General features: G+C 42.9%; 1 protein-coding gene across 1 annotated transcript in view; it reads right to left on the reverse strand.

Moving 5' to 3' along the window:
* plxnc1 (plexin C1) overlaps positions 1 to 15,905 on the reverse strand; it is a 71,570-nt gene that overhangs the window by 22,039 nt on the left and 33,626 nt on the right. The window contains exons 20-23 of the mRNA XM_063217701.1: positions 10,966 to 11,026; positions 10,011 to 10,148; positions 8,981 to 9,127; positions 1,593 to 1,761 (exon numbers count right to left, since the gene is read on the reverse strand). Coding sequence (XP_063073771.1) covers positions 1,593 to 1,761; positions 8,981 to 9,127; positions 10,011 to 10,148; positions 10,966 to 11,026 — 515 coding nt within the window. The remainder of the gene's footprint in view (positions 1 to 1,592; positions 1,762 to 8,980; positions 9,128 to 10,010; positions 10,149 to 10,965; positions 11,027 to 15,905) is intronic.

The following is a 15,905-nucleotide window of genomic DNA, read 5'->3' on the forward strand; positions in this document are numbered from 1 at the left end:
GTGGGTGTGCATGCAAAGCAATTACTATTCTCCCCAAAAACCTTTATTTCTCCACAAGTAGTGGTCAATGATTGGGGAAAATGTATAATACAAAGGGCACAAACTAACCTGGTGTGACGGGAGCCTTACCACTCTAAAATGGGGGCATAACTTGTTTCACGGGCAGAGAAACAAACACGGGACGGGACATGGGTATCATAAATGGCAGTTAAAGAATTTTCTGTGACCGACTTAAACCAGTTAATGACGCTCAGTAGGCGGTTAAGATATTTTTTTTTATTTTGCCATCCCTAATCTCTCGCTCTCTCTTTTTTTTAGTCTTTTTCAACTTTATTTGATAGGACAGTGTGAGAGGTGAACAGGAAGCGATTTGGGAGAGAGACGGGGAGGGCTCTGGAAAGGACCCGGGCCGGGAATCGAACCCGGGTCAGCCGCATGGCACGCGCCACCCCTAATCTCAAGCCCATCTGCTTAACCATTAGGTCTCCCCAATAATACTCTTTATAGTCCACATCACTATAAGCAGCACTATATATTTTTTTCCCACGAAGCAATGTGACTGACCACTTTAAGATAAGATAAGATGATACTTTCTGTTTGCACAGAATTTTTCTTGCTTTACACTTCTCTACAATCCACATATGAGGACATTAAAAACGCACAATAAAAACATATAAAAACATAAGCCATTAAGGTGTGTAGAGCAATACTGAATGAAGTACAGTATGTATTCAATGTAAAAGTGTGTGAGGACTATTTTGTTCTCCTCTGGTTGAACAGTGATCTAGAATGGGTGAGAGTGTTTAGTGTGCTGTATTTGTGTCTCTGGCAGCTAGGCATTCTGAAACGTCTTCCAGAAGCTCATACTCCTGATTTAACACATGGGAAGGGTCCAGAGCCTTCTTTCAGGTTCAAAAATGAGAATAAATTCTCTGACTAAGGCACTCCAAATTAAAATGTCGGTACACCCCTAACAAATGCACTACTCTGTTCTTTTGTGTTACTGCCCTGAAGAAGGCACTCATGCTGCTACGTGTGGGCTTTTTTTAAACATGTCCATGTAGGACTTGTCATATTAATAAAAAGATTTTAATTTGGAGTGCCTTAGTCAGAGAATTTATTCTCATTTTTGAACCTGGAAGTACTATACGTTGGACTAGAGAGCACACAGACCCAAGAAGCTGAATCTGGAGTACGCCATACTCTACAAACTGAAAATGTTCTTGGGCTTTATTTGATAGCACAGTGAAGACATTGACAGGAAGCGAGTGGGGAGAGAGAGTTGTAATGGTCGGCAAAGGACCCGGGCCGGAATCGAATCCGCATCAGCCGTGTAGCAGACGAGTTACGGTAGGGCCATAAGCAGGGGCGCTGCCAGAAATGTTGGGCCCCATGAAAGATTCAAATTTTGGCCCCCCTTAAGGGCCCCTCTCAGTGCTTAGGCCCCCTTAAGGGCCCCCATCAGTGCTTGGGTCCTTAGAATCTGTACCAGTTTCCCCCCCCTAGCGGCCCCCATGGCCATAAGCCTTCTATTATGAAACCTACTGAGTCTGTTATGAACTAATCTGGCCTGACCAGGGCTCCAAACTCACCAATGTCGATGTCACGCAGCTGCTGTGTGTAGCGGAAGCCGAACTTGCGGTGGAAGGTGAGCAGGATCTTCTCCTTGACCTGCTCCACGGTGTCGCAGTCCAGCGCACAGATCTCCAGCGGCTCACTCACCTCGCCCTCCGTGCCCACCGCAAACAGCACTGTCAGCCTCTACAACACACACACACACACACGCACGCACGCACGCACACACACACACACCGTACATATTAATGCAGACACAACAACTCGCTCCCCTCGTCGTCCGTGCCCACCGCAATCAGCACTGTCAGCCTCTACAACACACACACACACACACACACACGCACGCACGCACGCACGCACACACACACACACCGTACATATTAATGCAGACACAACAACTCGTTCCCCTCGTCGTCCGTGCCCACCGCAATCAGCACTGTAAGCCTCTACAACACACACACACACACACACACATGCACGCACCATACATATGAATGCAGAATGCAGACCCACAAGCTCGCTCACCTCACCAATAATTATTGAGAAAACATTACAGCGCCCCAAACAATGGTAGCCTCTTACTGCAGATGGAGTCGCCGGCGGGCCTAGTCACTATTTGCTGAAAATACTCAACTACATCATAACGATATTGCTATGACAGTGCCGAGAGCCTGAAGTAACAGATTAAGACATAGACATTACAATTTTGGTGACAGTGAGGTTATAACATAGGTGCTGCGCCAAGGGGTTAAAGAACCAATGGCACACACACACACACACACGCACGCACACAAGCGGATCCACACACATACAAGCATACACGCACACACACGCGCACACGCACACACACACGCACACGCACACGCACACACACACGCCATATGCCATGACTTCCTTCCTCTTTGTGGTGAAAGTGTGTGTTGCTCGGATCCTGGCACATTGCAACACAAAAACACAAAAACACTTTGCAAACAAACACAAACAGAAAGTGCACACACATAGTGCACACAACACTCACACACACACGTACGCCGCACACATGCACACATAAGTACGCACACATGCACACACACTCACACGCACGCACACACACGCACGCACGCACGCACGCACGCACGCACGCACGCACGCACGCACGCACACACACACACACACACACACACAAAAAGCAGATTATCTTTTTTGTTAAGCACCGCCCCAACCACACCTCAGATTGAAGTAGATTTCTGCTGCTATCCTCTTGTGATGTGCCAGTTCCTCACCCACCGCTACACTAGATGCCACTAGTGTTACACCGATACCGATACCAGTATCGACCGGGGCCCCGATACTGCACTAAAATGGTGGTATCGGTATCGGCGAGTACCAACAAATAGGGCACGATACTATTTACAGATGCTCATATGACACTTGAACGCAGCCTTGATCTTAGTTATTTTATATCAGAGGTACTTAAAAAGTATTAAAAGTTCTACTGGATTCACTTTGTACAGTGTTAGTCTTTTTCCTGCTTCACAAAGGTAGGCAGCATCCCGACAAAGTTAAAGAAATTTCAAACAGAGTAGTATCGGTATCGGACGATACTGCACAGTTGGGTATCGGTATCGGGGCCAAAAAATGGTATCGGTGCAACACTAGATGCCACATCAGTGCCATGACACACATACATCTTATATTGCAGAAGTTGGCATTGCCTTGCACACTATGTCGAAGTAGGACACAGCTCTACAATGACGGTGTGTCTGTACTGTACAATGCAAAATGTGTGTTACTCTGTTGCTGCAATTTGCTGCCCCCTGACAAATTTCTGACCTGGAGAACATGATAGAAAGGAAGTGAACAATCTGTAAAAAAAAATCCTGGATCCGGATCACCACTAAAATTAAATCACCTGTTCCTTTTGTCATTTCCAATGACTCCAAGAAGTTTCATACAAATCCGTTCATAACCTTTTGAGTTGCCCTGCGGAGGTAATGACAGTTCAGTAAGGGCGGCGTATGTTGTGCTTGTCCTGTACGTTGCAAAGGTGTGTTACTCTTGTTGCTTCCTGACACATTTCTCCCCCGAGAAGATGAAAGAAAAGAAATCTAACCTACTACAATATGCAAAACTTCAGAACTGATATAAATGTTGAGCATGCAAGAAAAGAGGAACACACCATCAGACAGCACTGACACAAAACACTCTCTTTCACAAAACCATCTTAACCCCACCATCATTTCATCTGTATAGCAGAATTATATACATGCATGCAGCCAGCAATCGGCAACCTTGATTCATTTTTTACAATCCAATGCTGCATATTCCAAATGACTTTTTTACCTTTCCAATTGAGCCAGGCGATTGCCTAGCTGAATGCCTAGCTGACTTGTTTGAATTTAACCATGGATTGAATTGATCCATGTTTTCATGTTGTTGATGTTGACACCAAATTTTAACTGTACTATTCAAGTGCTGCAGCAGAAATTGAGACTCATTATACCAGGCATTTGCCAATCTTCTGTTGTGCAATCTTGGTAAGCCTGAGTGTACTGTAGTCTCAGTTGCCTGTTCTTTGCTGACAGGAGAAGCATCCGGTGTGGTCTTCTGTACCCCATTGGGCTCAAAGTGCTGTGCATTGAGAGATGTTCTTCTGCTAGTTGGCAACCTCACTCCTATCCAGGTCCACTAGTCAGGGCTCGCTTTAGTGACACTCACATCTGAAACTGAAACTGCCGTGCTATTGTGCTCGAGTGTTATTGTTGTCATGTCGAGACCACAATCTACATGATCAGCAACCAAAATAAGTTCATGCGTCTGACTCTGAGAACACACAGGACCCACACAAGACAGCCTTAGACAAAATGCTATACAGCCAGTCATTACCTAATATTCATTCCTCTGTAGTTCTAAAAGGCACTTTGAGACAAGCTAGGCTGTCGCAAGCTATAGCACCGGCGTTCAAGTCCATCTCAGCAACTAGGTCACGTATCAGATCAATTACATACAGTACAGTATACCACAACCAAACAGAGGCATTTGGTACAATCCAAAATTACAAGTACTGTGTAGAAGGGCTGTATAATTCTGGAAAAAATGTGCATCATGGTTTTCCTTTATATATATACTGCATATATTTTTAGGGCCTTTTTGCCTTTATTTTTGACAGGACAGTGGAGGACAGACAGGAAAGGAATGGGGAGAGAGAGACAGGGAAGGACCGGCAAATGACCCGGGCTGGAATTGAACTCAGGTTGCCGGCATAGTAACCCGGTGCCCTATCATTAGGCCACGGCAGGGCCGTATCACGTTTTTTTTCCAATGAAAATTCAAATCACAATAAGCAGCGATTTGTTTGTTGTTCAGTCAACGTCTTTGGAGTTGACATCCCTAGTGGAAAAGCAACAACAGTGTACATTACGGGAGCAGTGTTGAAGTGAAGTGTGACAGAAGTATGAAGTCCACGCATGTAGCCTATGAAGTGTGATGCGGCTCATGATGGAACCAAAAAACATTGTCTCTCATTAAAATGTCAGATCGCGTTTTTAACTGTATACCGTGCAGCCCTACTGTGTAGTGAACAAATTCTAATGTGGCAACTGGCAAGGTCAGACTATGTCCACAAAGTGAAATGAAACCAGCATCAGACTAATTTGCATAGAAGAGTTGGGGTTAGGATAGGATGAGCCTTTATTGTCTCTTCTAGAGAGAAATTTGGTATGGGCACAGAGAGTCTAAGCGTTTACACAGAACACATATCAACACATTAGACAAACACAAAAAACACACTTAACATGCAGGACTGAACCACAAAACATGTAAACATGTAGCCTACATCCAAACATGCACATATACACACAATTATATAATACCATGACTCTTTCAACCCCCCCCACACACACACACACACACACACTCACACAGACTCGGGCACACACACACACTCACACACACACTCCCCAATTCAATAGACCTAGAACATTTACACAAAAAAAATAATAATCCTGAGTTATACAACCTTAACCCCCCCCCCCCCCCCCCCCCCCCCCCCCCCCCCCCCCCCCCCCACAAACACACACACATTCACACCTACCTACTATTAAGCAATCTAATAGACCAAGGAACCACTGAAAATTTAAACCTGTTTGTCTTGCAATTAGGTAGCCTATATCTTCTACCTGATGGTAACAGTTCATATTCACCATGCAAGATATGCTCCTGGTCCTCTGCGATTGTCTGTCCCTGCCTCATCACTGATTCATCAAATAAAACCTGAAGTGATGTGGGAGGGGGCATGCCCATAATTTTCCCTGCTCTTTTTATGAGGGTTTGTAGTTGGGCCTTCAATTTAACAGACAAGTTCCCAAACCATACTGTGATGCCTTATCTAATAATGGATTCAATTGATGCTCTGTAAAAAGCCATTTTATGTCTTTGTCGATCCCAAACACTCTCAGCCTTCTCAAAAAATGAAGACGCTGACTGATCCTTGAACATAAAAACTCAACCTGCTGGCCCCATTTTAGGTCAGAGTCAAATAAAATACCTAGGTATTTGAATGTGGCTACTTGTTCCACCGCCTCCCCATTCAATGTCACCACAGTATGATTTCCTATGGATTTTGGGTCAAAGATTATTTCTTTTGTTTTAGTCGCATTTAAGACCAGTTTATTAGAGTCACACCACCTCACCACCCTGTCTATTTCTTCCTGATAGCCAGAGATATCAGAGTCCTGCATTAAAAGACTCAGAATTGCTGTGTCGTCTTAATTATAAAATTATTTTGATGGTAATTTCTACATTCGTTAGTGTACAAAGTAAACAATAACGGGGAACTTACACAGCCTTGTGGGACTCCAATATTGATAGACAAAGAGTCTGATAGTGTGGAGTTAAGCCTTACTTGCTGTGTCCTCCTAGTAAGGAAGGCCTCGTACCATTTAATCATTGCTGGGTTCACCTCCATTCGTTTTAATGTGTCTAACAAAAAAGTTGTTATAATGGTATTAAAAGCAGAACTAAAATCCATAAAAAGCAATCTGGCATAGGCCTTGCTGTTTTCCAAGTGCTTCAGAATAAGATGGGATGTCGTGCATAAAGCGTCCCCAGTACTTCTCCTATCTTTGTATGCGAATTGGTAGGGATCAAGTAGATTTTGGACTTGTGGTCTTAATTTACTCAGCATTACACGTTCAAAGGATTTCATTATTACTGAAGTTAGCGCTACTGGTCTAAAATCATTGTTTTCTCTTGGGCAGGGTTTTTTAGGAACAGGAATTATTATAGATCTTTTCCACTCAGTGGGTATGGTGTGTGTATCAACAGAGAGCTGAAACACCGGGCACCAGGCTGCCGAAAGTTCCCAAGCAAAATTGTGTAAAATTAGTGGGGGTATCCTGTCTGGTCCACTAGCTTTCCTAATGTGCAAGGCCTTAAAAGCTTTTATTACAGAAGGAGTGTCTATGACAATTCTATCATCAACACCACAGACCACGTTTACTGGCAGGCCCCCGTTCCCCCCAGTGTCAAATCTTTTATAAAAAATATTCAAATCATCTGCACGCTCCTTTTCATTGTCCACACTGAGTGCTCTCTCCTTGTTGTTTAGATTTGTCATGTCCTTTATACATTCCCACATATTTTTTGTGTCCTTAGCGAGGAATGCTTCTTTGATCTTTAAACTATGCTGGTCCCGCGCCTCTTTGAGTTTCCATTTCAGTTCTTTTTGGTTCTATTCTTAAATAACATTGACGGTAAACGACTTGACAATAGCATCTCAAACCAGCAGGTTGTGTTTTGTTGTAGCTAAAACAGTCAACAGCATCTACGGTTAACAGTCCATAGCTACTATACAACTCACGACCTACCAGTCAAGTTAATGCTCCAGTTCGCACATGGGAGGCACAGCAGGATATCGGTGACCTAAAGGTCCAGACTAAAAGTTGAGCCCTAGTTGAGGCTTCGGGGCGGGAGGTTTACTCATGTTCTGCTACGCCAAACTCTGCTAGTTGGCATCTGTTACACTCCCCCCCCCCCCCCCCTCCCACCACCACCAACCTCAGTCCCATCCAGGTCACAGCACTAGTGCAACTGAGGTCGTCTTGCGCTAGTTTACCAGTCAGGGCTCGCTTTGGTAAGATTCTCGTCTGAAAACTGAAACTGTGGGTGCTATTGTTCTGAAGTGCTATTGTTGCCTGAAGTGCGACCGTCGACTCAGACTAATTTGTATGAGGAGAGATGACATTTACGGTAAATGACTTGACAATAGCATCTCATACTAGCAGGATGTGTTTGTCGTGGCTAAACAGCATCTTAACAGTCACCATACAGCATTCAACAAGCAACACGGCATCACACTTGAACAAACACCATGGTATTCATACTGAAAACGTACTGTTTCATTCTACTACAGTAACTTGGCATTGAGATGTGAGGGGGCATTGGTGTGAAATCTTGATGCTGTTGGTGATGTGGGTTTGTGTTCACAAGGGTGAGGTGAAATTTAAGGGTTGCAGTGTTATGTATTATGTGCAGCGTTGGTGAGTTCAGGATGTGTGGTAGTTCAGGGTGCACCAGTGGGTGTGTGTGAGAGAGAGTGAGAGCGAGAGAGAGAGAGAGACAGAGACAGAGAGAGAGACAGAGACAGAGAGAGAGAGAGAGAGAGAGAGAGAGAGAGAGAAAGAGAGAGAGAAACAAAACAATTGTGTGTGTGTGTGTGTTTCAGTGAAAGGTTTCAGTGGTGTGTGTGGGGGGAGTATCGGTGGCGACTACAGGATGTGTCAAGCTGTGCCAGTTGTGGGTGAAGGGTTGATTGGGTGTCTGTGTTGTTTGAGTTGTCATTGCACGGTGCACAGTGCCATTGATCAGTGTTGCCTCCCATGCTGTGCCTTTGGGGGTGTTGGCCTAGAGCAGGAATGTCAAACTCAGACTCTGGGGGCAAATTTGGCCTGCAGAGCCCTATTATTCGGCCCACGAGCTCATTTCAAATGTGTCTTAGAGTTGGCCCTAATACACCATTAATATATAGAAAATATGACTTGAAGGCAAAAAATGATGAGTGGGTTTAGAGTAGTGTAACAGCACATAGCGGCAGCTATAGGCCCTACAATAATATACGTATTTGTATTATATGATGGGTGTTATTTGCCCATCTTTAAGTATTAAGCATGTGTACCGTAGGCTATATGATTAGGGCATCAGTCCTGTGTGAATGTGATGTCCAGATAATGTGACCAGGGTGTCAGTGGTGTGTGTGTGTGTGTGTGTGTGTGTGTGTGTGTGTGTGTGTGTGTGTGTGTGTGTGTGTGTGTGTGTGTGTGTGTGTGTGTGTGTGCGTGCGTGCGTGCGTGCGCGCGCGTGTGTGCGTGCGTGTGTGTGTGTGTATGTCGTGTGTGCGTGCGTGTGTGTATTTGTGTGTTCGTCTCACCAGTGGCTTGAAGTCCTGTGCCTGCCAGAGCAGCCAGTCTTCGCTGAGGGTGTAGAGGGCCTTGCCAGTGATGGAGTCCACCGGCCCTTTGCTAGTCTGCTCCATCAGGGCACACACCAGCAGGTACAGCGGCTGGCCCACACACTCCTGGGGACACAGGGCAGACACACACACACACAGGACGGAAGCACACATGTGCACACACACAGACACACACGCACACACACACGCGTACGTGCACGCACACACACACGCACGCACGCACGCACGCACGCACGCACGCACGCACGCACACTCACACGCACCCATCCAAAAACACACACACACCATCTTCATGAAAGCCCTACTGGGAAACTCCAACTCCCATTGTCACTGTGACACAGCACTCCACAGCACACAAGTACACACTGCACACAACAAAATTGCATTTATGCCTCACCCGTGCACCCCCAATGGCACCCGAAAGGGAGCAGGGCGGCAGGGCGGTACCATGCTCAGGGTACCTCAGTCATATCATCATCATCACCATCACTGTTACCATCACCATCACCATTTACATCACCCTTATCATGATCATGATCATCATCATCATCACCATCATTCTCATCATCATCGCAATTATAATCATCATCATCATTATCACCATCATCACCATTCTCCTCCCCATCCCCATCCCCATCCACATCATCATCATGGTAAGTGATAAGTGAATATCTGAATAAGTGATAAGGGAATCATTTGTGAATATCAACTAGACTAATGGTTGAGCTGGCCTAGTCCCAGGCCAGACTCTTGACATGATGTGTATGTATGTGTGTGTGTGTGTGTGTTTGTGTGTACTCTAAAAAAAAACCTTAAAAAACCTAACTAACCCTTCTTTGCATCTGCACTTGTTGTTCTGTATATTTCCTGTGCACTTTGTATCTGTTAGTGATGTTCACTATGATTATGTCCTCTTTTGAAAGTCGCTTTGGTTATAAAGTGCCTGCCAAATGCAATGTAATGTAATGTAATGTAATGTAATGCTGACCCTGAGGAATCCATAGAGGCAGATGGACATCCAGTTGGTGAGCAGCTTCTCCACGATGGACTCGGTCCGGCGCAGCAGCAGCTTGGGCTGGGCGTTACTCGGCTGCTCCATCAGCTCCGACAGCAGCCGCTCCATCACCTGTGGTGGTGGGCCAAACACACAGCTTGGGTTTGGGTGCGCTTCTCGAAAGCATAGTTCCTAGCCAGTTAGCAACTTGGGTAGTTGCCAATGGGGAATTGCATTGCAACCAACAAAGTAGCGAATGTAGTTAGCAACTATGGTTTTGAGAAATGCACCTATACTGGATACAATACAGGTAATTTGTAATTTTTTATTTTACTTTTTACCTGCTTTTATTTTTTAATCATCTATTTTGGAATCTAAGTAAGCACCCGCTCTATCACCTGCGGTGGACCACACGTGGCATGGTTAGTGGTAGGCTAAAAACATTGGTAACTCTTTACTTGAGGGCGGTGTCATATATGCATGACATGACATAATAGTGGTCAAACAGTGTCATGATTACAGTCATGGACGTGTCATAAACATGATGTCAATGTCATAAACCCTCCGTGACCTGTGGTGGAGCCAGCCGTGGCCTGGTTAGTGGTCAGTTTAAAACACCAATACGGATTCAACCCTTCGTCAATTTTCTTACGTAGTTCCATTTTTACTTCTTCATTTAACCTTTTTTTTTGGGGGGGGCGGTGCATTTTATTCGTTTTTTTCTGAGATAGGACAGTGGAGGGGGGGACAGGAAGCGAGTTGGGAAAGAGTGAGACGGGAACGGCCGGCAAAGGACCCAACAGTGATGCCAACAACTGATGAAGGATTTCATCAGTGTTCTCTCTCTGTGTGTGTGTGTGTGTGTGTGTGTGTGTGTGTGTGTGTGTGTGTGTGTGTGTGTGTGTGTGTGTGTGTGTGTGTGTGTGTGTGTGTAATGTCATGTAATCACCTGTGTCAGATATGGTAGGTCATCGTGCAGCGCCAACGTCAGCAGTGATGCCACCATGCACCTGGGAACACACACACACACACACACACACACACACACACACACACACACACACACACACACACACACACACACACACACACACACACACACACACACACACACACACACACACAAATACATAAATTAGGCATGTCACACAATTCACTTTTTTGATTGTGATTAATCTCGGAAATTCCAGTTATTTGTGATTTTTTTGAGACTTTTATTCAATGTTTAATTATTTTTAATTTTGCATTCCAAGACAGTTTGACCCATAGGCCGAAAGAACAAGGCCTAATGCAAGATGAGCATTTTAGATTTTACATTCAACTCATGTGCTTCAGAGGCTGAGATATTTACTTTTTTATAGGCTAACAGCACCTTTTCCAAAAATGGCTTACCGTAACAGGCATTTTTCCCTTGTTAAGTTGTTTGATTATTTATGACTTCACATTTATGTCTTTTATTTCAAACACACTGTAGGCCTATATTTTGTATTACTGTATATTGAAGTTCAATTTCAATTCTCTTGTCTATAAATGACACACGCTCTTTTGGCTCCAACACAGAATTAGGTCTTTGTTGTTTTGTCGTTTTATTGGATATAGGTTGATTTCAATATGTATTTTTTGGACAGTTAGATAGAGCTCAATAGAATATAGAACTCATTTTGGCCAAAAATGCCACTTACGCCCTTCTGGCTCTCAATTATCGAATTATGTGGGCCTATATGGGAAGTGTTACTTATGACAACCCTAAAATAAAAGCATGTGTGACGATGCACAGACCCACACACACCTTAGCAGAGAGATTCTGTATTTCAGCACTGTTTAAGCACTTACAGCACTTTAGTCTGCTTATGACTACGGTAAATGCCATGCTTAAAGTTGCACTGTGTAATATTTTAGCAGATTCTTTCCAAGTCATGCGGCCCATTCACAAATTTTTACCTTTTTCCCAAATACTTGCCACCACCATCAACTTCTAAGTATTCATTATGACTAGAAAAATTGCACTTTTCTTACATGAAAAGGTGGATCCATTTTTAATTTCCATTTTTAATTTCCATCCTCCATTTTTAATTTCCATAAACATACATTTTAACTGCAAAACGTACTGTACTTTGGCCATACTAGCACATATTACTTTATTATTTAGTTACTATTCATGAAAAGACCAAATTTGGCAATAGGCAGCACAGTTCCAATGACCAGCATAGTTGCAATACCTACTCTGGCCACCAGCCTACACAGAGTGCACCTTTAACAGTGAAATTTGGACACACACTGCAAGTGGAGAAAAGACAAAGGAAAAAGGAAGATGGTAGAAATGGAGTGGAGAGGTATAGGAGGCGAGGGGCGAGAGTGCAGAACGGTGCAGAGAGACGGAAATGAAAAAAGAGAAGTCAGGGGATTGGGGGGAAGTGGGAGGAGCTATAATGTTACAGCAGGCAGATAAAAATAGGAAAATGCATCAGTTTCCATCAGGGTTACTTATGGGCGAAATGACATGGAGAATTGAGTCTGTGGTCAAATATCAACAGAGGTGCCAAAAGTAGAAGTAATGGTAAAATCATAGTAGCACACAATATTACATAGCTGTTACACAATTTACTTCACTGTACCTAATCAGGTGGATAGACTCTGTTGTTACTGAAAAATACTAGAAACCTAACAGGAACTCAACATAAATGTGACCATGCCAGCGCAGAGTCAGCTAATCGTAACATAAGTAAACAGGTCTTGTGGTTACTCAGATAAGTTACCTGTGTTGGAAGGAAACAGTGTTTCTTTTTCATTTTACTTTTACTTTTGACACATCTGAATATGAAAGGTTCATGACATTGCCCTTGTACACTACAGACCTTCTGGTGTTTCTTTACTTTTACTTTTGACACATCTGAATATGAAAGGTTCATGACATTGCCCTTGTACACTACAGACCTTCTGGACTACCCAGTGTACAAAGGGAACAAATAAAGACACATTGTGAACAGTGTGCATGCGTGCGTGCGTGTGTGTGTGTGTGTGTGTGTGTGTGTGTGTTTGTGTGTGTGTGTGTGTGTGTGTGTGTGTGTGTGTGTGTGTGTGTGTGTGTGTGTGTGTGTGTGTGTGTGTGTGTGTGTGTGTGTGTGTGTGTGTGTGTGTGTGTGTGTGTGTGTGTGTGTGCGCGTGCGTGTGTGCACATGTTTTTCATCAAAGCCCAGTGGAGTTACTTCTTCATAGCCAAACCAATGAGTGGAAGTCAAATGTACATGTGAAACAGCCACACAGTTCATGCTTTTGCACACCTCTATAGTCAGACACATGTCCATTTTTTTTTTAACCTGTGACTAGTCATGCAAGCATATTTTAATGTGGAACAGCAGGTATTCCATGCTATGCTGAGCAAGCTTAACCCTATCCAGACTTGGGGGGGGAATGGGTAAAATTGCCCGCACCAACTTTGATGTTGTATAATTCCTTAACGACTTAAGCTATGACTGCGACACTTGTTGACTTTTCCTAAAATTTAGTTGGCTACAGTTTAGTACCAAAAGATTGTGTTCATCATTTTTGCCGTTGCCATGGCAACGGTTTTCTGACAGGTATGTCTGACTGAAAATCACTGATCTAAGTCTCATTATTATTCCTTTTTCATATTTTATTGTTATTTCCATTAGCATCAGACAGCTTTGTGAGCATTTAAGTGGTGTGAAGCATGTAATCATTAAATTTAAGTGCATTACCTAAATTACCTTGATGGTAAATTACCTTACCTTACCATTACCTTGATGGAAAATACATTATAGCGAGATTTTGGGCATTATAATCAGATGATGTCATAATGACGTCATAATACCAGATAATGACACAAAAATGATGTCATTCATACATGTCCGTATGTAGATCATCTCCCCAAAATTTGGTGGTCATATCGTATTCCGTTCATGAGTTATGAGGGGGGGGTCAAAAGCTCCATAATGCACGCCGTACCGTCTGAGGTACCCTGTAATAGTCATTAAAAAGTTAATCATCATAGTACTCTATTTTGACTAAGGGCCTTTAGTATTGCACTACGACTCTGTCATTGCCATTCTGGTAACAACAAATGTATAACGTTGTGTATATTTGCCCAACATGCTGCCCAACACCCTAAAGAGCTCACCAATCTACTGTACCTACACCAACTGCACTACAACACAAGCAACTTCCGGGCTCTCAGAAAAAAAAGTCTTCACACCTTGACAAACAGTAATTACTAACCCCAACTCCGATGAAGTTGGGACGTTTGGTAAACAGTGAATAAAATCAAAATGCTATCATTTTCAAAACACTCAATCTATTCATTAGATGGAGAATAGTGAAAAGACACCATATTAAGTGTTAAAACCGAGAAAAAATATTGTTTTGGGGGACATATGTACTCATTTCTAATTTGAGAAATCCAACACGTCTCAAAAGAGTTGGGACGGGGACAATAAATGGCAGCAAATGTCGAGGAAGACTAAAAACAAAACAAAAGACAACACTTAACAGTTAAATACATTAACCGATGAGATTTTATATAAAAAACAGTGTTAATTCCTATCTTGGACATGATTTCACCAGCTTAAATGGTGGGTGTATTCCTTATCATGTTTTGCAATGTTTTCCTTTCTGTAGTGCTTACAGTGTGACAGGTCTTGACCAAAAACCCACCATTTTATCACATGCTGGTCCTTATGATGGAGCCAAACTGTTAAAACATAGTAGAGAATGCAATTTGACCTTACTATGTGGCAGTAATCGAAGATCTCCCTTCAAAATATAATGCATGAGTGGCTTTTCATGCTGTTTAAAACCCATTTATACCATTCAGCACTGTATTTAACTCTACAGATGAGTGAGAACATCTTAACCAATGCACTACTGCATCCGCATGCCATCATGGAGGCTGACTTTTGAAGCTAGCACTAACACAAGTTGGATGGTCCATTTTCACTGTAGCACAGGATGTGCAATGCTCTATTATTGTCAAAAAGAATAGACTTCTACAACTTCTGCTGACTTCTGTAAGCAAAGGACAGTTTCCCATGTCTTCTGGGTCTATTTCAAGTGAGCTCAGGTGCTTAGGAGAATGTTAAACCCCTGTGTCATTTTCATGCATTAAGCATTCTTAATATGGTCAATTTTCAATAGCTCTAGCACTCCAGGAATTAGAGTGAGACTATAGCCAATATATATTTCATGATGTCATGAACCTATACAATGATTTTATTAACAAAAATATGTCTTATATACACTCAATCGTGGTAAATCAAAGGGAATTCAAAAATGTATGTAATAACTATGGTAATTATTCCCTTTGCATCTTTAATTCTGAGTGACTCAGCCTCTCTGTGATGATCTTATACCTGGACACCTATATTGTCCGTCAATACAATTCATTTTGAAATGTTCTTCTTTGTTGTTTTATCTTATTTGGATGTTTACTAAATTTCACTGATCCCCGTCCCAACTCTTTTGAGACGTGTTGGATTTCTCAAATTAGAAATGAGTACATATGTCCCCCAAAACAATATTTTTTCTCGGTTTTAACACTTAATATGTTGTCTTTTCACTATTCTCCATCTAATGAATAGATTGAATGTTTTGAAAATGATAGCATTTTGATTTTATTCACTGTTTACCAAACGTCCCAACTTCTAAATGCAATGCCTTTGTCTAGTGCAGTGTTTCCCAACCAGGTGTACGTGAGCACACTGCAGGGGGTACTTGGAAAAAAATAATTTAAACAAATGCATAGTCACACTGCAATAGAAAAGGTGATGTAAAACATGACATGACACAAAGAGGTTGGGAAACACTGGTCTAGTGGAGCAAGCAGTGGTGTAGATAAGCAGAGGTGTAAAAAGTAGAAGTACACAACAAAGGGTA

Source organism: Engraulis encrasicolus, chromosome 15, assembly GCF_034702125.1.
Source record: "Engraulis encrasicolus isolate BLACKSEA-1 chromosome 15, IST_EnEncr_1.0, whole genome shotgun sequence".
Classification (NCBI taxonomy): domain Eukaryota; kingdom Metazoa; phylum Chordata; class Actinopteri; order Clupeiformes; family Engraulidae; genus Engraulis; species Engraulis encrasicolus.